Raw genomic sequence first — 25,193 nt, 5'->3', positions numbered from 1 at the left:
TTGAAATTTTCAGAACGTAGCCTGGCTCACATAGAATGGCTTTTCAGATGGAAGATTTCTCGGTGTGTGCCTTCTACCGGAGCTTGACCTCTGCCATCATGGTAACTCTTCCCATTTTTCACACAATAAATTAAATCATTAAGGATGGCAAAGACCCTGAAACTAAATGCCAACTGAAACAGGTGAACCAAACCACTCATTTTTTTTTTTTTGACAGGCAGAGTTAGACAACATAAATAAATATTTATATATTTAAAGGAAAAGAAACTACAGGCAAATCAGCCACTCTACTTAGCGGATGTCTTCTTTGTAGCAGTAGCTGCTGCTGCTGCTGGGGGCCAGGGCTTTCCCTGGGGGACAAATACGACGGCCATGAGAGAAGGCAAGGAGAAACCACAAAGATATGCTTCCAAATATAAAATAAATATACTGGGCCAAATCACATGAAACTGGTGGTTTTTCCCCAAATCTGTCCACTCAAAAGGCCCAGAAGCAATAGCACCCTGGGAGTGGTCTGCACAACCAGCACTTAGTTCTTGGTCTCTGAATCTCCCCACAAAGAATGAAGAAGTGCCTGGAGAACATTCCAGGGAACGCACAGAATGAAGTAGCAACAGCTTATGTAAAAAATCGCAAGTGCTCAAAAAACTATGGGGACATATCCAAAGCTCACAGGAGCCAGCCTGCAGGGCCAACTCTGGAGCACTTGACCACCAAGTAAATATTATTCTTATTATACAATTAACAGTAATGAATTACAACCCATTGAATAAAGAAAGAATCTATAAATCCATGTTGATAACAAACAGTGGGGAAAGTAAATTCCTCTTTCCAGTAGAATTACAACCAATGTAGAAAAGGTGAATTTAGAAATATTAGATATTTGTAGGCATCCTAGTCATCACCGATTCAGACAAGAATCACTGGATGCAGTGACTATCAGGCGAAAGCCTGGAGCAGAACAGGATACAGAGTCTCACTGTAAATCCCTGAAGATGACTTTTTACGAGGAAAGCACCTGCTCTGGAACAAAACCCAGCCGTGGCATCAGCGGAGCAACCTGCTGACATGGCCAGAAACGGGCTACACTGGCGCTACGCACCTCCCAACGCGGTAAGACTTGCTAGGCAGAACACAAAGTTCCCCACAGAAAGCTCAATCTAAATCACAAGGAAGTCATCAGACAAATGCAAACTGAGGGCCATTCTACAAAATAGCTGCACTGATCTGTTCAAAACACCAGTGTCGGGAAAGACAAAGAATGGCGAGGACCTGTTCTAAGCTCAAAGAGATGAAGGACACGTGATGACCAAATGCAACATCTTATCCTGGCCTGGAGGAAAAACGGCTGAAGAGGCTATCATTACGACAGGTGGGGAAATTCTAATACACGTTGTAAATCAGCTGATGAACGATGATAAAACGTTCTCAGTTTTATAACCTTACTGTGGGTTTATAAAAGAATGCCATTCTTGGGGCAGCACTGTGGCGCAGATTAAAGCCCCAGCATCCCATAAAGGACTGGGTTTGAGTCCTGGCTGCTCCACTTCTGATTCAGCTCCCTGCTAATGGACCTGGGAAAGCAGCAGATGATGGCCCAAGTCCTGGGGCCCTGCACCCACATGGGAGACTCAGAAGAAGCTCCTTGCTTTGAATCGGCTCAGCTTTGACCATTGCGGCCATTTCGGGCAGTGAACCAGTGGATGGAAGACCTCTCTCTACCTCTCTAACTCTTTCAAATTATAAATAAAATACATCAAAAAAAAAAAAAAAAAGGGGGGGGGCCAGCGCCGCGGCTAAATAGGCTAATCCTCCACCTGCGGCGCTGGCACTCCGAGTTCTAGTCCCGGTTGCCCCTCTTCCAGGCCAGCTCTCTGCTGTGGCCAGGGAGTGCAGTGGAGGATGGCCCAAGTGCTTGGGCCCTGCACCCACATGGGAGACCAGGAGAAGCACCTGGCTCCTGCCTTCGTATCAGCGCGGTGTGCCGGCTGTGGCACGTCGGCTGCAGCGGCCGTTGGAGGATGAACCAACGGCAAAGGAAGACCTTTCTAAACTCTGTCTCTCTCTCTCACTGTCCACTCTGCCTGTCAAAAAAAAAAAAAAAAAAAGAGTCATCCTTGATCTTAGGAAATTCAGGCTGAAGTAGTAAGAGATGTGGGCACAGGGTCTACATTAAATTTCGGATGGCTCAGGGGTCAGCCGCTGTGCATGTATGGAGGAAGCACGGCAGTACCCAACTCAGGGAGCCAGACTGCTGACTCCAGGTGAACCAGACAGGACAGCGCCTTCTACTGTTTCCACAAGTCCTCAAAGTCTGTCAAACAGAAAGCCTTTCAAAGGATTTCTAAATATTCCCTTTTTTTCTAAGGGAGACAGGGAGGCCTCAGGCAGTGCAACCTACCAGTCGCCTCCAATCTTGCACAGGCCGGTAAACGGGTTCCTGTAAATGTAGAGAGGCCACCCATAGGCAGCAGCTGCAAACTGCATGTAATGATGGCAGTTTTCTAATTCTTCATCCAAGTCAGCCTCCTGGAAACGAAGAAAAAGGTTTTGTTTAGGGAACTCATTGTGGAGAGGGTCAACAGACAGATTTTCAAACTGAGCTCAAGCCCCTGGTTCTCTGGCTCTTGCAGGAGAAAACCAGCCCTTGAGTACAGATGGAGATGGACTCCTCACGGCAGAGCAGTGCATGAGCACGGCAGGAACTGCCAGCAAGAAGGCGGCCAGCTGCTCTGACTCCTGCCTGTGGGCGCCGGGCCAGCAGCCCCCTAGAGGCTGCAGCACCTGAGCTGCCACAACCCAGGTGCTTTGGCAACGGGCAGAGAAATACATACAGTTTGTAATGCTTCTAAAAGCGTTAAAAAAAAAAAATCCACGGCAGGTAAACCATCACCAATATAAACCATCTGTTTCTGCTCCCCAGGCCCAGAGAAGAAAGCAAACACCAGGGAAGAATCAAGTCCCATCTCAGAAGGAATGGAGACTCCCAACAGTACATTTCCTGAAACACAAGGATGTAAAAACAGGATGGAGGGTGAACCGGCCAGGAACAGGCTTCCCATTACCTGAACTCCAGCTGATGAGAAGACAGACTTGACAGAGGATACACTACAACCAGCAGAAGCCAACCCAACTACTACCAGCACTGACAGTCAATGTCAAAATCACACCACCCAGGAGATGGCAGCTCACCTGCGAGGGCTCTGGCGGACGACTGACCACGTCGTCAGGCTCCAGGTTGCTGCTGATGTTGTCCTGTTGCTGGTGGAGGAGGGCCAGGCCCGCGGCAATGTCACTGGGCACCAGATCTGTGTCCTGGGAGGAAACCAGCATGGCCTGTCATAAACCCAGCCCCTGAGTTCCTTAAGATCCAGCGTATTACAGTTTCCAGGCACACACAGACACGTCAGTATGTACGAAGGTATTTAAAGCGTTTTCCTTGCAGAACTTCCATAAGTGAGCGCAGTATTTTCTCATATCCTGCACTCAGATAAATCCACTGGAGAACATAAACATTTGATTAATCCCTATTTTAAAATTTCACTTCAAGGCCAGCGTTGTGGCACAACGGGTTACGCTGCTGCTTGAGACACCTGCGTCCAGTATCTGGGCGCCAGTTTGAGTCCTGGCTGCTCCACTTCTGACCCAGCTCTCCACTAAGGTGCTGAGAAGGCAGTGGAGGGGGGGTCCAAGTACTGAGACCCGCCACCATGTGGGAGGCTTGGCTGGAGCTCTGCACTCCTGGCTTCCGCGTGGCCTAGCACTGGCCATTGTGGCTATTCGGGGAGGGAAGCAGCAGATGGAAGATGTCTCTACCTCTCTCGTCACTCTGCCTTTCAAATAAAAAATAAATTTAAAACAGAACCACCAATCCCTTTGGGCCTGGGGTGGAGCAGTGGGCTGAGCTGCTGCCGGTGATGCCAGCATCCCGTAGTGGAGCACCGGTTCCAGTCCTGGCTGCTCTGCTTCTGACCCAGCTTCCTGCAGATGTGACCGGGAAGGCAGCAGTGATGGCTCAAGTACTTGGGTTCTCACCTACGTTGCAGACCCAGATGGAGTTCCTGGCTCCTGGCTTCATCCTGGCCCAGACCTGACTGTCACAGCCTTTTGGGGAGTAAACCAGCGAACAGAAAATCTCTCTCTCTCTCTCTCTGCCTTCCAAATGATATTAAAAAAAAATCATAAACAAACAAAAAAAGACGCAGGAATCCTCAACCACTTCCAGGCACTGCTAGCCCCTGCGAAAGGCCCATACACCTGGAGCTGTCAGCTCTGCCCATGATAAAGACCAAGACTCGCTCTGTGGGGATGGGGCTGGGCATTTCACACAGTGGTTACGTTGCTGCTTGGGAAGCCTGGACCTCATGTCATGCTGCCTGGGGTCAAGGGCCAGCTCTGCTCCTGATTCTGGCTTCCTGCTAATGCATACACTGGGAAGCAGCAGGTGATGACAAGTGCTTGGGTCCCTGCCACCCATGCGATACTCGGATGGAGTTCAGGCTTCTTCCTTTGGTCTCGCTTAGTCATAGTACTGTGGGCATCTTGGAAGAGAACCAGCAGAGGGGGATCTCTTTCTCTGCGTCTGCTTCTGTTTCTCTCTGCCTTTCAAATGAAAATATTTTTTTTTTTTGACAGGTAGAGTTATAGACAGGGATAGACAGAGAGAAAGGTCTTCCCTCCGTTGGTTCACTCCTCAAATGGCCGCCATGGCCAGTGCTGCACTGGTCCGAAGGCAGGAGCCAGGTGCTTCTCCTGGTCTCCCATGGGGTGCAGGGCCCAAGCACCTGGGCCATCCTCCACTGCACTCCCAGGCCACAGCAGAGAGCTGGCCTGGAAGAGGGGCAACCGGGACTAGAACCTGGCACCCATATGGGATGCCAGTGCCGCAGGCGGAGGATTTTTTAAGAAGATATTCACTAACAATAATCCTTGTCTTTGTTCTGACTGGATGGCAACACTCGTTCAAAGTTACTCGTGGGACATACGGCTCTAAGCCTTCTCTAGTCCACGGGGGCTGCCAGCACCACACATGTAAAGTCAGGCACTCAGAGGTTTGAGAGAGAGATGCACAGGTGCGTGGAGTGGCAAGACAATTCTCCCTGGGGCCAGTGCTGTGGCACAGCGGGCTAAGCCTCCGCCCATGGCACCTGCCGGTTCATATCCTGGCTGCTCCTCTCCTGATCCAGTTCTCTACTATGGCCTGGGAAAACAGTAGAGAATGGTAAAAGTCCTTGGGCCGCTGCACCCATGTGGGAGAACAGGAAGCAGCTCCTGGCCCCTGGCTTCAGATCAGCTCAGCTCTGGCTGTTGTAGCCATCTGAAGAGTGAACCAACAGATGCAAGACCTTTTTGTCTCTCCCTCTCTGTCTGAAACTCTGCCTCTCAAATAAATCTTTAAAAAAAAAAGACAATTCTTCCTCCCTTACAAGATCTCAATTCTGACCACAGCAGCAGTTTATCAGAGAACATTGTATAAAGAGAAAAACCACGCCGGCGCCGCGGCTCACTAGGCTAATCCTCCGCCTAGAGGTGCCGGCACACCGGGTTCTAGTCCCGGTCGGGGCGCCGGATTCTGTCCCGGTTGCCCCTCTTCCAGGCCAGCCCTCTGCTGTGGCCAGGGAGTGCAGTGGAGGATGGCCCAGGTGCTTGGGCCCTGCACCCCATGGGAGACCAGGAAAAGCACCTGGCTCCTGCCTTCGGATCAGCGCGGTGCGCCGGCCGCAGCGCACCGGCCGCGGCGGCCATTGGAGGGTGAACCAACGGCAAAAGGAAGACCTTTCTCTCTGTCTCTCTCACTGTCCACTCTGCCTGTCAAAAAACAAAACAAAACAAAAACAAAAAAAAAACCACACACTGTACACAAAAGAAAATATTTCTAGATTGCTAAAGAAATCACTCAAGAATGACAACATCCTTCTGTACTGCAATAATCTAGTCAAACCTCTCTTTGAAAGTAGAACCAGGTAAAACTGCTCTCATGATATACAGAAGAGCTGGCTGACACTACTTCTGATGCACGGCACTGCCTATACTTGGACCTACTGAGTACCAGACTGACAGAGGACATATAAAAAGATAACTGGCAAGTTATTCCAGGCTCTGTTATTTCATTTCCCTTTTTGAAGATTTATTTATTTATTTATTTGAGAGGTAGAGTTACAGAGAGTGAGGCAGAGACACAGAGAAAGGTCTTCCGTCCACTGGTTCACTCCCCAAATGGCTATAATGGCCAGAGCTGTGCCAACCCGAAGCCAGGAGCCAGGAGCTTCTTCCTGGTCTCCCATGCAAGTGCAGGGGCCCAAGGACTTGGGCCATCTTCTACTGCTTTCCCAGGCCACATAAGAGAGCTGGATTGGAAGAAGAGCAGCCGGGACTAGAACCGGCGCCCATATGGGATGCCAGCGCCGCAGGTGGATTAACCTACTGTGCGTTGGTGCCAGCTCCAAGATTTATTTATTTGCAAGAGTACAGAGACAGAGAGATCTTCCATCCACTGGCTCACTCCCCAGATGGCCACAATGGCCGGAGCTGGGATATATCCCAAGCCAGGAACCAGGAGGTTCTTCCAGGCCTCCCACGCGAGTGCAGGGGCCCAAGTACTTGGCCATCTTCCATTGCTTTCCCAGGTGCATCAGCAGGGAGCTAGATAGGAAGTGGAGCAGCCAGGATTCCAATGGGACCCCATTTGGGATATCAGCACTGCACGCAGCAGCTTAACCCATTACTCCACAATGCTGGCACAGCAGGTTAAGTCCCTGTCTGCATCCCATATGGTGCAGACTGGAATCCTGGCTGCCTGGCTTCCGATCTAGCTCCCTGCTACTGCATCTGGTAAAGCAGCGGAGGATGGACCAATTCCTTGGGCCCCTGCACCTACATGGGAGACCCAGAAAAAGCTCCTGGCTTCTACCTGGACCATCTCTGACTGTTGCTGCTACTTGGGAAGTGACCCAGTGGACAGAACACCTCTCTCCCTCTGTCTCTCCTAACATTTGGGGGCTGGCATTGTAGCCTCACAGGTAAAGCTGCCACCTGCAACTCCGCATCCCATATGAGTGCCAGTTCAAAACCCAGTTGCTCCACTTCTGACCTAACTCCAGGCTAATGGCCTGGGAAAAGTAGCAGAAGATGGACCAAGTATGCAGGCCCCTGCCACCCACATGGAGACCTAGATGAAACTCCTGGCTTTGGCCTGGCTTAGCCCAGGCTGCTGCAGTCATCTTGGGAGTGAACCAGCAGATGGAAGATCTCTTGGTCTCTTCCTCTCTGTAACTCTTTCAAATAAGTAAAATCTTAAAAACAAAAACAAAAACGATGAGAGTACTAGTTTGAGTCCCAGCTCCTCAGCTTTGATTCAGCATCCTGCTAATGCAACCTGGGGGGTAGCAGATAATAGCTCAAGTGCTTGGGTCCTTGCTGGCCATGTGGAAGACCCAAATGGAGTTCCAGGCTCCTGGCTTCAGCCTGGCCCAGCCCTGGCTATTATAAGCAACTGAGACAAGAGGATGGAAGATCTCTCTTTGTGTGTGTGTGTGTGTGTGTGTGTGTGTGTCACTCTTTCAAATAAAAAAAAAAAAAAGTAAACATTTTTTTTTAAACGGCCTAATTCAAGGGGCAGGGATTGTCACTATGGGATAACACACTTGGGAGGCCCACACAGGAGTGCCTGAGACTAACTTGCATCTCTGCTTCCCATCCAGTTTCTACTAATGCGTACCCTGAGAGGCAGCAGCTTATGACACAAGTACTCGGATTCCTGCCACCCATATGAGAGACAAAGATGGAGTTCTGGGGTCCTCTCCAGCCTGGCCCAGCCCCTCAGCCCCATCTACTGTGGGCACTTGGGGAGTGCACCAGCAGATGGAACACATGTCTCTATCACTGCGCCTTTTAAATAAATAAGAACAAACATTAAAACACTGGGCGGGGGGGGGGTGCTGCTGTGGCACAGTGGGTAAAGCCAGTCTGCAGCACCACATCTCACATGGATGCGGGATCATGTCTGGTTGCTCCACTACTGATCCAGCTCCCTACTAAAAGCCTGGGAAAGCAGCAGAAGATGGCCCAAGTACTTAGGCCCCTGTACCCACATGGGAGACCTGGATGAAGCTCCTCGCTCCTGGCTTCAGTCTGGCCCACCCCTGGCCATTGCAGCCATTTGAACAGTGGATGGAAGATTCTGTCTCTCCCTCCTCTCTGTAATTCTGACTTTCAAATAAATAAATCTTAAAAAAGAAAAAACCCTCAAACTCTTGACTGGACGGTGTCCATACAGGAATACACCTGAGAGAGGGGAAAGGACAGTGTAGCCCTCACAGCTGACTGCTCCCCAGGCACTCGCCCAGAGTACCTGCCCCCACCCACATACACGCAAGGTTCCAGGTTCTCAAAAGCTACTTCAAGTGAGCAGGGGCATTAGCTCAGAACGCAGACCACGCATCTTCACATAAGAAGCAGTTACTTAGACAGAAAACGGGACCACACCAGACCCCTTCAGCTTACTGAAAAGTAGGTTGAGAAAAGCTCTGCCGTACTGGTAAAAGCACCTCGAGTATGGTCGTCCGTCCCGATGCAACAGCACAGGAGCCGGATTCGGGTTTCCCACACGCTGGTGGCTGCTGTCTTGAGGCCGTTGAGGAACTGGCTGGACTCACGACTATCCAGGTGACTGGGACCAGCAGAGGAATATGGAGCCATCTTCCCCCCCAGCGGGTCAAAGACAATGATAATGGTGACCACGGTGGCGGCGATGATGATCCAACTGCAAAACAAGTGAAGAGGCTCGGTGACGGGGGCCCCACCTCCAGAGGCGGAGCTGAAGGCGCCTCCTTCCAGCTCAGTTTCTGCATCTACCCAGGAAGACACAGCTCTCCCAGAAGCTGGCTGAGGTAAGCAACTTGTTTCTTCTAGAAAGTTCCTCATGGACCCACAACTAACCTAGGCCCCACAAAAACCAAAGCCTAAAAACTGAAGAGCACAAAGCACACAGGGAAGCTGACTGGTGGGCAGATTGCAGCCCGGGTGCAGAGGCAGCTGGGACTTGCTCTCCACAGTCCCCCACGCTCTCCAGGCCCTTACTCCTCAGCCCTCAGGGTTCTTCTTGTCAAACCCAGAAGAATTTCCAGATCTCCAGGTGCTCTAATGGCGTCTTTCCTTCACGTGTTTAAATATTTACAGCGGGGCCGGCGCTGTGGCATAGAGGGTAAAGCCACCACCTCCAGTGCCGGCATCCCATATGGGTTCCAGTTCAAGTCCCACCTGCTCCACTTCCAATCCAGCTCTCCACCATGACCTGGGCAAGCAGTAGAAGATGACACAAGTCCTTGGATTCCTGCAGCTGCATGGGAGACCCAGAAGAAGCTTCTGGCTCCTGGCTTCGGATCGGTGCAGCTCTGGCCATTGTGGCCAATCGGAGAGTGAACCAGTGGATAGAAGACCTCTCTCTCTCTCTCTCTCCCCCTCTCCCTCTCTCCCTTTTTCTTTCTCTGTAACTCTGACTTTCAAGTAAAAGTAAATAAACCTTTAAAAAAAGAAATATTTACAGAACGCTCAGTGCGCGCCTGGGCCTGACCTCACAAGCCCAGGTGCTGTGGGAAGAAACGCTGTGTGAAGGGACTCTGCTGCCCCCTGGCATGCAACTCCAGATGGCGGCAACAGTGCGAGCGTCCCTCTGATTTCCTGAGATCAGCTCTTAAATTCCCCCTAGAAAATGTGAAACCTCATCTTGCCAGAGCATCATTCTCTGTCCAACTCCTGACACTATCTTTTCATCCTCCCTTGAGTTTCTGCCCTATAGTTGCCTTCCTTCTTAGAAGGGAATGCAGGCCGGTACCACCGCTTACTAGGCTAATCCTCCACCTGCAGCGCCAGCACCCCAGGTTCTAGTCCCGGTCAGGGCGCTGGATTCCGTCCCGGTTGCCCCTCTTCCAGGCCAGCTCTCTGCTGTGGCCCGGGAGTGCAGTGGAGGTTGGCCCAAGTGCTTGGGCCCTGCACCCGCACGGGAGACCAGGAGGAACACCTGGCTCTTGGCTTTGGATCGGCACAGCACGCTGGCCGTAGCAGCCATTTGGGGGGTGAACCAACAGAAGGAAGACTTTTCTCTCTGTCTCTAACTCTGCCTGTCAAAAAAAATTAATTAAAAAAAAAAAAAAAAAAGGGAATGCAGACGAGGTGAGAACCAGCAAAAAAGAAAACGACAACTGGGGCTGGCAATGTGGCAGTGGGTAAAGCCACCATCTCTGACACCAGCATCCCATATGGGCACTGGTTCCAGTCCCGAAGTCCCGGCTGCTCTACTACTACTACTACTACTACTACTACTTCTTCTTCTTCTTCTTCTTCTTCTTTTTTTTTTTTTTTTTTTTTTTGAGAAGCAGAGTGGACAGTGAGAGAGAGAGAGACAGAGAGAAAGGTCTTCCTTTTTGCCGTTGGTTCACCCTCCAATGGCCGCTGCAGCCGGCGCACTGTGGCCGGAGCATCGCGCTAATCCGAAGGCAGGAGCCAGGTGCTTCTCCTGGTCTCCCATGCAGGTGCAGGGTCCATGGACTTGGGCCATCCTCCACTGCACTCCTGTGCCACAGCAGAGAGCTGGACTGGAACAGGGGCAACCAGGACAGAATCCGGCACCCCGACCGGGACTAGAACCCCGTGTGCTGGCGCCGCAGGTGGAGGATTAGCCTAGTGAGCCTGGTGCTGGCCGGCTGCTCCACTTCTGATCCAGATCCCTACTAACATGCCTGGGAAAGCAGAAGATGGCCAGCCAACTGCTTGGGTCCCTGCACCCACCTAGGTGACCCAGAAGAAGGTCCTGGCTCCTGGCTTTGGTCTGGCCCAGCACTGGCTCTTGTGGCCACTTGGGGAAGTGAACCAGTGGTCGGAAGTTCCCTCTCTTTCAAATAAATGAAATAATCTTTAAAAAAGAACAGGACAACAAATGCATCGTGGAAAACAAGTGTCTCTGTGTTTCTCGGAAAGGCCCAATTTCTAGTCTAGGAAGCATGCGTGACTGGGGCGGTCACGTTCCTTACAGGCTTGTTCACCTCTGTCTTAACTGAGAACATGATGTGGAGAAAGTCAGCCTCACCTGACAATGACGGTGGCAATGATGCCGTTCACAACTGTCCTGTCACACTGGACGCCGTCTGCCACCCAGGCGGCCCCCAGGGAAGCCCAGACCATCTCTGGCAGAAAGAGCGCGAGGCGGATGTAAAGCAGCTTAGACATTGACTTCCGCGGTCCAGGGTTGCAAATGGTTCCTGAAACAGAAAACATCCATACTGCTCACTCGCCTCCTCAGCAGTGGAGAACTTCCTACGGCGACACGGCTGCGAGAGCACACAGTGTGCCATCTGCCTTCTTCCTACCTGTAAACGGTCATCAAATCCCAAGGAGCCTGGATTTTTTATTAAGATTTATTTATTTACTAGAAAGGCAGTTACAAAGAGGAAGAGATGGAAAAACAGGGACCTTTTATCGGCTGGTTCACTCCCCAAATGGATGCAACAGCCAGGGTTGAGCCAGACAAAGCCAGGAGCTTCTTCTGGGTCTCCCACGTGGGTGCAGGGTCCCAAGCACTTGGGCCATCCTCTGCTGCTTTCCCAGGCACATTAGCAGGAGCTGGATCGGAAGTGGAATAGCCAGGACTCAAACCACTGCCCATATGGGATGCTGGCACTGCAGGTGCAACTTTACCCGCTGCACCACAGCACTAGCCCCGGCTTTAATTCTTGATGTGAAACACTGTTCTTTTCAGTGAAAATTTATAATAATCTAACCTAAACAACACACTCCATGATTAAAACAAAAACAAGGATTGAAAAAAATCTAAGATTTTATGAATAACTTGGTAAGGAAGTAGCTTTTAAATTTCCCAAACTAGCTTCTGTTGACTTACAGGAGTCACCTTTTAAAACATTACCCACTCTCAGGCCTCATTTTGTCACTAAGACAAAATTTTATCAGGTTGTTAACTGTAATAATACTTCTCTCAGGGGCAAAAAGTGCAATTATTAAAAAAAATAAAAATAAAAAATCCAGTGCTCTTTCTGGAACTTCCTACTGCGTAAGAGTCCCCGGCCACCTCAGAGAAACAGGCACAGCGCCTGCAAGCACCCAGCGCCTGCATGTGACTGCTGTGGCAGGGGTCGTGACGCCAGCGATCCCCCACCAAGGAGCACTGGCGCCATGCTGAATGGTGCATCCTCGCCAGTCCCCCTTAAGGGACCCTATTAGCCTTCATCAGGCAAAGCCACTTACGAATGGCAACAGTCGTGGACTTGTCAGTCAACACCTCTGGCCACTGCGGCGACCTCCTCCGCTGGGAGATCAGATAAGAGCTCTGGAGGTGCACAGAGCGATGGGAGATGTCCCTGGAACAAAGCCCAAGGCGAGCAGTGCAAGGCAAGCGCACGCCGGATGTAAAGGCTGCTCTTCTATCAAAGTGTGGCAGTCACCGGGGGCGGGCCATGTCTGCTTACACCTCCCATGCGGCCTCAGCAGCAAGATGTCATCCAGGAGACCCTCAGATCAAAGAGTAGCATCAACATCCTTCCAAACTAAGCTTTATGTGCATGACCAAAACAAAGATTAGTTTCTTGGATAAAGATGACAGAATTCTATTTCTCCCAAATGCTCCTTCTACAACCTGTGACATTTCTTTTAGAAAGGAATACCAAGGGGGGCCGGTGCTGTGGCATAGCAGGTAAAGCTGCTACCTGCAGTGCCAACATCCCACGTGGGTGCCAGTTCAAGCCCCGGCTGCTCCACTTCCGATGCAGCTCTCTGCTCTGGCCTGAGGAAGACCCTGGACCCCTGCACCTGCACAGGAACACCTAGAGGAAGCTCCTGGTTCCTGGCTTCAGATCAGCGCAGCTCCGGCCATCACGGCCAGCTAGGGAGTGGACCAGCAGATGGAAGACCTCTCTCTCTCTGTAACTACTTTAAGCAAATTAATTAAAAAAGTAAAGAAAGGAATACCAGTGCTGGTGCTGTGGCACAGCAGATTAAAGCCCCTGTCTGCAGTGCCAGCCTCCAATATGGGCACCAGTTCAAGTCCTGGCTGCTCCACTTCCTATCCACCTCTCCGTTATGGCCTGGGAAAGCAGTAGATGGCACAAGTCTTTGGGCACCTGCATCCACGTAAGAGACCCAGAAGAAACTCCTGGCTCCAGGCTTTGGATCAGCACAGCTCTGGCCATTGTGGTCATTTGGGGAGTGAACCAGCAGAATGGAAGACCTCTCTATCTGGCTTTACCTCTACCTGTAACTTTTTTTTTTTTTTTTTAATATTTATTTTATTTATTTGAAAGAGCTACAGAGAGGGGTCGAGACAGAGAGAGGTCTTCCATCCGCTGGTTTACTCTCCAGATGGCCGCAATGGCCGGAGCTGTGCCAATCTGAAGCCAGGAGCCAGGAGCTTCTTCCGGGTCTCCCATGTGGGTGCAGGGGCCCAAGGACCTGGGCCATCCTCCACTGCTATCCCAGGTCACAGCAGAGAGCTGGATGGGAAGAGGAGCAGCCAGGGCTTTAACCCACTGCGCCATAGCTCCAGCCCCCAACTCTTTCAACTAAATAAAATAAATTAAAAAAAAAAGAGAAAGGGTGGGTACTGCAGTGCAGAGTTAAGCTGCCGCTTGGGGCCCCTGCATCCTGTATCAGAGGGCCTGGGATCAAGTTCTGGCTGCTCCATTTCCAATCCAGCTCCCTGCTAATGCACCAGGAGGCAGCATGGGGAGCATTAGCGCTCGGGTCCCTGCCACCCACTGGTAGACCTAGATGGAGTTCTAGGCTCCTGGCTTCAGCCTGGTCCAGCCCCAGGGGACCTGGGGACTGAACCAATGAATGGAAGATCCATCTCTGTTTCTCTGTCACTCTGCCCTTCAGATAAATCTTTAAAAAGAAAAAAAAGCTAACTACATACTTTCTGCTCAAATGACAAATTGAGATTTGAATTATGAAATAAAAGGCAACAGGAATTATCCATATACCAAGAATAAAATTTACCAATGTGTTAGGAATTATTTCTAAACAGACCTTACACCGGGGCTGTCTGACCTAGTAGTTAAGGTGCTGACTCCCATACTGGAGCTCCCGTATTCAATTCTTTGCTTCAGCTCCAGATTCCAGCTTCCTGCTATCCAGACCCTGGGAGGTAATGGAGATGGCTCAACTGACTGGGACCCTGCAACCCAGGTGGGAAACTCAGGTCGAGTGCTTGGCTTCCAGCTTCAGCCCCACACAGGGGCCACTGTGGACATTTGGGGAGTGAGCCAGCAGTCGGGAGCTCTCTCTATCCACATTTTTCTAATAGATAAATTAAAAAAAAAATTTTTTTTATAAAGCATGTGTAGAATTTAAAATAAAACACCTAAAAACAGCTAAAATTTATAATTTGTTAAAAGCTCCACTGATTCATGTGCAGACAATAGACAATACTCATACAGGGTCAAGAGTCCAAGTGGTACAGGCAGAAATGAAGTTCTGGGCCCTCCTTCCACCGTGAGCCTCTGCTCCTTCAATTACCCTAGAAGTAAACCACAGACTTGGTCTTCCCGCAGAGTCTGTCAATAAACAAAGGCGTATACCCTTTAAAAAATGGGGCCATAGCTGTGGCATAGCGGGTAAAGCCACTGCCTGCAATGTCAGTATCCCTTATGGGCACCAGTTCAAGTCCCAGCTGCTCCATTTCCGATCCAGCTCTCTGCTATGGCCTGGGAAAGTAGTGGAAGATGGACCAAGTGCTTGGGCCCCTGCACCCACATGGAGACCCTGAAGAAGCTCCTGGCTCCTGGCTTTGGATCAGCGCAGCTCCAGCCGTTGCAGCCAACTGGGGAGTGAACCAGAGGATGGAAGACCTCTCTCTCTCTTTGCCTCTGGTTCTCTCTCTGTGTAACTCTTTCAAATAAATAAATCTTTAAAAAAAATAAACAAAAAATTTAAATTTAAATTCCAACAATATATGTCCTGTACCTTAGCTTTTGGGAAATCATCCCTTATCTTTCACGAGGCACTTCTTCATTTTCAACAGGTGCATAGCAACTACGATACGGACAGACCATAGCTCACCTAACCAACAACCCATTGACAGTTTGTTCCAATCTTTTGTTCCTACAGACAACACTACAATGAGGACCCCTACAAGGAATTCTTTGCACGTGAATAGATGTATGGGAAAAATCTGATACAGACACAAATATTACTGTACTGGCCTCCCTGGAATACCACCAGTTTATACTCCCACCAACAAAATGAGCTGATGCTCCTCACAGCCTCACCAATCCAAAGTGCTATCGAAATGAATGTTGTGATCAAGGCTAAACATTTTATACATTTAAAAATTGTTTATGTTGCTTTTACTTTTCATGTCCTTTGCCCATGTTTCTACTATTGCTTTTCTTCTGTTTATTATCAAAGGCCTAATATAATAAAGGAGATTTCCCCTGGGTCTCCTGTGTTACATTTTTTTCCCATTTGCCTTTTCTCTAATGTTTGTTTATTCATTTTTACTTATTTGAAAAGCAAAGCAACACAGAGAGAGAATGAATGTATCTTCCATCCACTGGTTCACTCCCCAGATGCCTACAATAGCAGGGTGTAGACCAACCCTAAGCCGTGAACTTCACCTGGATGTTCCATGTGGGTGACAGGGACTCAGTACTCAGCCATCATCTACTGTCTCCCAGGCACAATAGCAGGAAGCAGTGGGTTAAAATCCCAGCCTGGGGGCTGGCACTGTGGCCATCCCATATGGGCGCCGGTTTGAGACCCAGCTACTCCACTTCCAGTCCACCTCTCTGCTGTGGCCTGGGAACACAGTGGAAGATGGCCCAAGTCCTTGGGCCCCTGCACCCACGTGGGAGACCTGGAAGAGGCTCCTGGCTCCTGGCTTTGGATCGGCGCAGCTCCAGCCGTTGCAGCTATCTGGGGAGTAAACCAATGGATGGAAGATCTCTTTCTCCCTCTCTCTCTTTCTCTCTGCCTCTCCTTTCTCTGTGAAAATATAACTTTCAAGTAAAATAAATAAATCTTTAAAACAAAACCAAAAAAAACACAACCCAGCCTGTAGTGCCAGCATCATTGGTTCGAGTCCCAGCTGCTCTACTTCCAATCCAGCTCTCTGCTATGGCCTGGGAAAGCACTAGAAGATGGCCCAAGTTCTTGGTCCCCTGCGCCCATGTGGGAGACCAGGGGGAGGCTCCTGGCTTTGGATCAGCTCAGTTCTGGCCACTGCAGTCATTTGGCGAGTGAACCAACAGAATCGAAGACCTCTCTCTGTGGCTATCTTTCAAATAAATTAAATAAAAAAAAATTTTTTTTTGACAGGCAGAGTGGACAGTGAGAGAGAGAGACAGAGAGAAAGGTCTTCCTTTGCCGTTGGTTCACCCTCCAATGGCTGCCACGGCCGGCGTGCTGCGGCCAGCGCACCGCGCTGATCCGAAGCCAGGAGCCAGGTGCTTCTCCTGGTCTCCCATGGGGTGCAGGGCCCAAGTACTCGGGCCATCCTCCACTGCACTCCCGGGCCACAGCAAAGAGCTGGCCTGGAAGAGGCGCAACCGGGACAGAATCCGGCGCCCCAACCAGGACTAGAACTGGTGTGCCGGCGCCGCGAGGCGGAGGATTAGCTTAGTGAGCCGCGGCGCCGGCCTAAATAAATCTTAAAAAAAAAAAAAAAGGAGCTGTGACTCTGTCCCAGGGACTTCTACATGGGTTGCAGACATTCTGAACAGTGGCTCAACTCACTGCACCACAACACCCATCCGTATTTCTTTTTTAATCTTTTATGGAATTCTTCATCGAAATTTATATTTTTATTTTTTTAAAGATTTCATTTATTTATTTGAGAGGCAGAATTACAGACAGTGAGAGGCAGAGGCAGAGGGAAAGGTCTTCCATCCGCTGGTTCACTCTCCAAATGGCTGCAACAGCTGGAGCTGCGCCTATCCAAAGGCAAGAGCCAGGAGCTTCTTCCGGGTCTCTCACGTGGGTGCAGGCCTCAAGGACTTGGGCCATATTCCACTGCTTTCCCAGGTCACAGCAGAGAGCTGGATCGGAAGTGGAGCAGCCAGGACTCGAACCGGCACCCATATGGGATGCCAGCACTGCAGGTGGAGGATTAACCCACTGCACCACAGCGCTGGCCCCTATACAATATTTTTAACAAGATGATCAGGTTAACTATTTCTAACAAACCAGCAACTTAACTAACATTTTTATTATAAAATGTTGTTTTCAGTTCAGTTGGGATATCTCTATCCACAAACAACAGAAAATCTAACTTCAATTGGTTAAAAGCAAGAAGGATCTGTAGGTACTGACTCAAGGGACAAGAAGGGTCATCACAGGGCCCTAGCTCCGCCTTCCTCTTAAGTCACCTTACCATGGGCCATGAGCAGAGACACAGCAGCATCCAAAAGAAAAGTGCTATGTGACAGCTTCCGGATCTTTCCCAGAGGTCCAGGAAGCACCTCCCTGAGATTTCTGGGAACTCTAACTGGCCTGGATCGGTCACACATCCATTCCTGAACCAAGTCTAGGATCCACTCTCAGTATGTGAGGAACAGGGGGCCCAGTGAACTACAGTGGGTTCTGTCTGGAGGAGGTCGTGGCACAGGCAACCCACAATCGCCTGTACAACTTGCCAAGGACTCCTGAGCTCTGGCCATGAGTGTGCAGTGGTGCCAGTATCGTGGCAGGGCCTGGGAGGGGTGAACATGAACACGCATCACGGGAATGAGAAGGTGCCCTAACACTGCCCAATGTATCTGAAGAAAAACACACACTAAGGGGAAAAGCTGACACTGCTTCCAGTCTGAATTCCTTTCAGTTATAAACCCAGTGGTCTAACCAGAAGGTGACATGTCAAAATAAATAAATCAGATAACGCTACCTCTGAAATGACACCAGTCTTTTTTTTTATTTATTTTGGGACCAGCGCTGTGGCGTAACAGGTTAAGCCTCCACCTACAGTGCCGACATCCCATATGAGCACCAGTTTGAATCTCAGCAGCTCCATTTCCAATCCAGCTCCCTGCTCATGTGCCCAGGAAAACAGAGGAGGATGGCCCAGGTCCATGGGCCCCTGCCATCCACATGGGAGACCCAGATGAAGCTCCTGACTTCAACCTGGCCCAGTCCCATTTGGAGAATGAACCAATGAATCGAAGATCTATCCATCTAAATAACTTTCAAATAATAATAATAAAAAAGGTTCTGCATTCCACTGCATCACCGCAGACTGTCAACATCGACTCCGTCACCCCCTCTGGTCATTACTGTCCTCTACGATCTGATGCGCAGATAAGCAGGCCTCTGGTATCCTAACTCAAGTAGCGAAGAAACACAACACAGTGGATGGCGACACGCAGTACAGCCCTGCCTCGACCAATCTGTAGTCACTATCGCATCTTTTCACAAGTTACCAACGCGCTCAGCGCATCCCACAAGCCAGAGCAATCACACTGGGCAGGTTTCAGCACCTCCGGATAGTCTCAGAAAAATCACGGTGTGCAGAAAATCCTAACTTACAGAAAAAAAGGTGTCATTAAGAATGGGTGGGGGCTGGCAGCGTGGCACAGTGGGTTAAGATGCCACTTGCGCTGGTGGCAGCCCAATAGGAGTGCTCAGTCCCGGCTACTCTGCTTCCAATGCAGCGTCCTGCTACTGTCCTTGGCAAGGCAGCAGAGAATGGCCTAGGCTCTAGGGCCCTGCCGCTCATGTGCGAGACCAACGTGAAGTTTTTTGCTCCTGGCTTCAACCTGGCCCAGACCTGGCTGTTGTGGCTACTTGGGGAGTGAACCAGCAGGTGGAAGATCTCTCTATGTGTCTCTCAATTACTCTGCCTTTCAAATAAATAAATAAGAAAGAAATAGGTGTGTCTCACAATTCATTAACAAAAAGATAAATAACCTAGTTCAAAACTTGGGCAGAAGATCTAAATGCGCACTTCCCTCCCAGTGACACACAAATGGCCTAGAGGCAAATCAAGCGCTGCTCAGCCTCACCAGTCAGCAGGACGTGCAGACGGAAACTGTGAGACGCCACAGCAGTGGGCAGGACGGCTCACCGCAGTCAGACAGCAAGTCCTGGCCAGGACGCCGGGACACTGGAACCCTGGCACTCAGCCGCGGGAACATAAAGCAGCGCAGGCCCTGAAGAAGCCTGGCACTTCCTCAAAGGGTTACGCAGTGTCAACACGTGACCCAGCACTTCCACACCCAGGTACACGCCCAAGACAATGCAAGCCTGCATCTGCACAGAAACCCGCATGCAAATATTCCCAGCAGCATTACTTGTAACAGCATTATTGTAACAATTATTTGTAACAAACAGTGGCAGCAACCCAAATGTTCACCACCGGACCAACAGGTAAGTACAACATGGCAAATCCATCTGATGGATTATTGTATTATTCATCGTCTGAAGGGATAAAGTACTGATGCACACTACAATGGGATGAATCTTGAAAACATTATGCTGAGTTTAAGAAGTCAGGCCAGGGGCCGGCGCTGTGGAGTAGCAGGTTAAGTTGCTGGCGGCAGTGCTGGCAACCCCTATGGGCACTGGTTTAATTCCTAGAGGCTCCTCTTCCAATACGGGTCCCTACTAATGTACCCAGGAAGGTAGCAGAGGATGGACCAAGTGCTTGGGCCCCTGCACCCACATGAGACACCCAGAAGAAGCATCTGCCTTTGCAGTCATTTGGGGAGTGAGCCAGTGGATGGAAGAACTCTGTCTCTCACTCTCTCTTTGTAACTCTGCCTTTCAAATAAATTAAAAAAATTGTAAAAGGTTTTACTTGTTTATTTATTTATTTGAGAGGCAGAGTTACAGGCAGAGAGAGGGAGAGACAGAAAGGTCTTCTATCCGCTGGTTCACTCCCTAAATGGCCACAACGGTCGAAGCTGGGCTGGTCTGAAGCCAAGAGCTTCTTCCAGGTGTCCCACGCAGCTGTAGGGGCCCAAGCGCTTGGGCCATCTTCTACTGCTTTCCCAGGCCATAGCAGAGAGCAGCCAGGACTAGAACTGGTGCCCATGTGAGATGCCAGCGCCGTAGGCAGAGGCTTAGCCCACTACAACATAGCGCCAACCCCAAAAAATACATCTTAAAAAAAAAAAAAAAAAAAAGCAAAAGGCCACATAATGGTTAACTCCACAAATCCGATGTCCAGGAAGGCCGAGAGACAGTAACCAGGTGAGCAGGGCTAGCACACTTGAGTCGGGGGAGTGAAGAGTCAGTGCTCACAGGTACAGGGCTTCTGGGGATGATGGACACGTCCTGAGATGATGGGATGGCTGCACAACTCTGAATCTGCTTTAAAAACCACTGAACCACAGGGCAGGCTCCTGGGCCAGCAGTTAAGCAGCTGGGTAAGACGCCACACCTCATACTGGAAGGCCTGGGTTTAGTATCAGCTCGAGTTTCCTGCCCACACAGACCCCGGCAGGCAGCAAGTGGCTGGGTTCTTGCCACCCACACGGAAGATGCGGACTGAATTCCTGGCTCCAGAATTCAGTCCCAGCTACAAGTCAGTGGGGACCCATGGGGAGTGAACCAGCGGAGGAGAACTCTCTCAAAAAATAAACTTTAAAAATAAACATCGAATTATACACTCTCAAAATGGGTCGATCCTATTAGAATGCACACTGCATCTCAAAGCTGCTGAACAGAAGAGAAGGGTGCCGTGTGGCCCAGGCGGCGCCTCACCCCTCATGCTGACGCACACGATGGCCAGCACGGTGCAGATGATGACCGCCAGGAGCACGATGAGCACGATCAGGTAACTGCTGAGAAGGACGCCCCCGGCACAGTCCAGCTTCCCTCTGTGCATGACGTACAGCATCAGAATGCCGATCCACCTGCGGGGAGACAGGCAGGGCCCGTGAGCCACGGAAGCCGGCCAGCTGCTTGCCATAACACGATACAGACACGCAAGGCCGTCACACCTTCGAAACCAGGTGAGGTGCATTTGGATATATCACGTTCATCAGTCAAAGTCAACTCAAGGCATGACTTTTTTTTTTTTTTACACTAAGTTTTATACTTCTGCTACTTCTGTCATTGTTCCGCTCCCACACCTGCTACAACTCACAAGCGGCCTGAAAGCCGTGAGGAATCAAACATAAGCTGAGCTTCTGGAAACCAGCTGCACTGTGGGGACAGCCGATGCCAGTTAAGACCTCGAGGCCCACATCACAGAATCCGGGTTCAATCCCAGCTCCTCCCACTAACACAGGCCCTGGGAGAAAGCAAGGGATGGCTCACGAAAGTGGGTTCCCGCCACTCGGGCGCGAGACGGAGTGCTTCACCCTCAGCCCAGCTCTGGCCATTTTAGGCACTCGGGGTATGAATCAGCAGGTGAGGGCCCGGTCCATCCCAAATTAAAAGGTGGGGGGAGACAGGCCCACCATGACTCAGATATACAGAACAGGTGAACAACACAGATACTTCAAAAGGTTCGTGGACAAATGAAATTAAAAGATGTTTATTTTGGTGCAAAAACACAGTGAAATCCAGGCATACTTTTTTCCAGAATACACCTTTTTCTGTGACCTTTTTAAAGAACACCCACCCCATGCAGGGAGTTCAACATTTTCTGCACCAAAATAACACCCCCCCCCCCCCCCCCCCCCCCCCCGTGAAGTCTGAAGTCCTCCAACGTACTTGCTAAATTCTTAGCCAGAGACTTTCACTGGCTGGATTAACAAGAAACTGACACCCACTCCTTGTGGTCTGCAGCTGTGTGATTCAAACCCCAGAGCACCCGGAGCAGGTTTCTCAAGATGCCCCACGGGGCACTGGTTAAGCTCTCCAGGGCACCGCGGCTGCAGAGCTGCCTCGGGCAGGGCAGGCGACAGGGATCTCACCCAGGGCCCAAGTTCGAGCCCCGGCTGCTCCTCTTCCAATCCAGCTCTCTGCTGTGGCCTGGGAAAGCAGTGGAAGATGGCCCAAGTCCTTGGGTCCCTGCACTCACGTGGGAGACCCAGAAGAAGCTCCTGGCTCCTGGCTTTGGATCGGCTCAGCTCCGGCCGTTGCGGCCAATTGGGGAGTGAACCAGCGGATGGAAGACCTCTCTCTCTGCCTCTCCTTCTCTGTGTAACTCAAATAAATAAATTTTTTTTTTTAAAGAAAAAAGCGAAAGGGCTCAAGCCCACAGCCCTGCAGAAGCGGAAGTGGATCAGATAACTCTCCGGTGGGGTGCAACCCCGGGCCCCTGGACCCAGAAGCAAGAATGGGGAAGTGACCTCAGAAATTCACAGCCCTGGCAACCGCGCAACTCCCGGGACGCAGCTCCCAGCACTTCTGGTTTTTTATAAATTTTTAAAAAGATTTTATTTATTTTTTCTCCTCTCCGGGAACACAGCTTCTGCCCCCGGTGCCGCTCACTAAGTGCGACCACCAGCGGCCCCAGAAGGGCTCCGTCAACGTCCGGCCGGCACACAGGGCCCCCTCCCCGCGAGAAGCGGCTGCCCCCGGCCCGAGGCCACCGTCCACGGCTTGCGGCCGGCGCTGACCGCCTCGCGGCTCCCACGGCCCCCAGGCTCGGCGCCCCGCAGCCCGGACCCCCAGCCCCGGGCACCACCGACCCCCTCCGATTCGCCACCCGTGACGCGGGCACGGCCGGCGCCGGCCCCTCCGTGACCGCTCGCGACTTCCATCCCCGTCTCGCCCCTCACGCGTCCGGCCGCCCGCAGAGCCGCCGCGCTCACCACAGCACTCGCAGCAACAGCTCCAAGAACCCTGGGAACACCAGGTCGTCGCTGGCGATGGCCCAGCGCCGACCGAAGAGCACCATCCCGGGCATGGCTCTGGTCCGAACGCCCGGCCTCGGGCCGGCCCCTCGCGCAGCTCCCCGGACCCGGCTGCCCCGGAGCCCTCTGGACTCGGCCGGCAAATTGACCCGCGACCCCGCGCAGGCGCAGGCGCACGCGAGGGCGGGGCTCGGCGCATGCTCTTTGCGGAGGCCGAGGCCGACGCATGCGCACTGAGCCGCATGCCGTCGCTACCGCTGGCGGCGGCGCTGTCTGCGCTTGCGCATAGCCGCTGGGTCAGATGCCTCAGGCTGGTTTTATCGCAGGTGTGCGGCTGTGATAAAAAAAAAAAACAGTCCCGGTGATACTTCCAGTTCATAGATAAGGACTCACCAGGCCATTATTGACGGGTCTGGGTCTCACGCCCGGGTTCCCGCGCCTCCAAGCCTGTGCCCTGCGTTCGCTCCTGGAACTCAGTGTCTGGTGGGGCAGGGTCACCCCACGTCTGGGCACCTGCACTGCCCCCGGCCCCGGTCCGGGCCGCCTCACTCCCTGCCTGCAGCTCACTCGCGCGCTCTCTTCATTCGGACCTCAGCTCCGGGGTCCCTGCCTCCAGGGGCCTTCCCGGACCCCCCAGTTCCTCCAAGCCTGTTACCTCCCACCCCCGGAGCCCAGGCGCCCTGTGCATCCTCTTGCCTTCCTGTGCACGTCACAGCTCGGGTTCTAGGCACCTCTAGAACACCGGACTTTGGGAAACAAACGTGGAGAGCTAGGTGGAGAGAGACTTGGGGGGCTGGGGGTTGGAGGGCAGTTGCCCAGGGTGAGAAGAGAGAAGGCAGAGGGCAGCCCCACGGGACGGGTTTAAGGGTGCCAGGTCTGCAGGTGAACGCGTGTGCAGCCAAGGGCTTGATGAGGATTCTGGAGATGAGACACCACCCCGCGCCGGTGCCCCCACACCCAAGTCCCAAAGTCAGCACCTCCTGAGGCAAGCGCCCCCCCCCCCCCAGCTGTCTGTCCTCGTTTTGGGCTTCATCCTGATCCTCTGGTGCGTTCTCCAATGTCTATCACCAAACAGCATTAGCTGGGCTTCTGCAGGGTTTGCAAAGCCCGGGCTGGCTGCTGGAGAGCCAGATGGTGAGGTCAGACTCACGCACTCCGGCTGGGGAGGAGACTCGGCCTGGTGCCCGAAACATGGGTACAGTTTGGAAAATCCGACGTTGGGCAAGGTACTTGATCTAGGCTAAGCCTGGTTCCTCACCTGTACAGTGGGAACTGAATTAAGAGATGGAACAGGATAGGCAGCCTGGGCGCAGAGAGCTCACGCAGCTCCCAACCAGTGACTACTAGCTGCACCTGGTACACGGCCAACAGCTTCAGCTGGTAAGGAGACAGGAGCCCAGCAAAAGCAAGACCACTAGTTGTGTCAGTTACCTGTGACATAGAGCTGAACTGTGCTGGCTGATGAGAGCTTTTCAGAAATTCTGTAGCGCTTTTTTTTTTTTTTAAGGTTTATTTATTTGAAAGGAAGAGTTGGCCAGCGCCCCAGCTCACTAGGCTAATCCTCTGCCTTGCGGCACCGGCACACCGGGTTCTAATCCCGGTCGGGGGGCCGGATTCTGTCCCGGTTGCCCCTCTTCCAGGCCAGCTCTCTGCTGTGGCCAGGGAGTGCAGTGGAGGATGGCCCAAGTGCTTGGGCTCTGCACCCGCATGGGAGACCAGAAGCACCCGGCTCCTGGCTTCGGATCAGTGCGGTGTGCTGGCCGCAGCGCACCGGCCACAGCGGCCATTGGGGAGTGAACCAACAGAAAAAGTAAGACCTTTCTCTCTCTCACTGTCCACTCTGTCAAAAAAAAAAGGCAGAGTTACAGAGAGGTAGAGAGTGAGAGGTCTTCCACCTACTTGTTCACTCCCCAGACGGCCACAATGACCGGAGCTGGGCTGATCCGAAGCCAGGAGCTTCTTCTGAGTCTCTCATGCAGGTACAAGGGCCCAACGACTTGGGCCATCTTCCACTGCTTTCCCAGGCCACAGCAGAGAGCTGGATCGGAAGTGGAGCAGCCAGGACTCGAACTGGCACCCATATGGAATGCCAGCACTGCAGGTGCCACAGCACGGTCCCCAGTCCTGATTGTAAAAATAGCCACAATTTAAAGGCATATGGGAGTGGGCATTTGGTCTAGTGGTAAAGCACTGAGCACCTGCCACCCAGCTTCCTGATAATGCACACCCTGGCTGGCATCAGGTGACGGCTCAACTGCTTGGGTCTCTGCTACCCATGTGAGAGAACTAGATTGAATTCTAGGCTCCCAGCTTTGGCCTGGCCCAGCCTGGATGCTGTGGGTATCTGGGGAGTGAGCCCATGTGGGGAGCAAACCGGACTAGACTGTTACTGGAATTAAGACTTATTCTATGCATCTGCTCTCCCACAATATGGCGCTGGGAGAGAAG

At 51.7% G+C, this 25,193-nt stretch overlaps 1 protein-coding gene and 1 long non-coding RNA gene across 2 annotated transcripts in view; one reads left to right on the top strand and one right to left on the bottom strand.

Annotated features, from left to right (window-relative positions):
• Positions 1-22,915, bottom strand: part of DAGLB (diacylglycerol lipase beta) — a 38,682-nt gene extending 15,767 nt beyond the window's left edge. Inside the window, 6 exon segments of the mRNA XM_089320905.1 lie at positions 2,402-2,529; positions 3,193-3,315; positions 8,503-8,761; positions 11,084-11,255; positions 20,701-20,852; positions 22,704-22,915. Coding sequence (XP_089177031.1) covers positions 2,402-2,529; positions 3,193-3,315; positions 8,503-8,761; positions 11,084-11,255; positions 20,701-20,852; positions 22,704-22,798 — 929 coding nt within the window. The 5' untranslated portion in view covers positions 22,799-22,915.
• The window catches only part of LOC149120320 (uncharacterized), a 115,199-nt gene that overhangs the window by 56,202 nt on the left and 33,804 nt on the right, over positions 1-25,193 (top strand). The window lies entirely within an intron of this gene.

The sequence above is a fragment of the Oryctolagus cuniculus genome, chromosome 19 (genome assembly GCF_051225735.1).
Source record: "Oryctolagus cuniculus isolate XC-2025 breed Fujian yellow rabbit chromosome 19, ASM5122573v1, whole genome shotgun sequence".
In the NCBI taxonomy this organism is placed as follows: domain Eukaryota; kingdom Metazoa; phylum Chordata; class Mammalia; order Lagomorpha; family Leporidae; genus Oryctolagus; species Oryctolagus cuniculus.
This window is presented reverse-complemented; position numbering and strand designations above follow the sequence as displayed.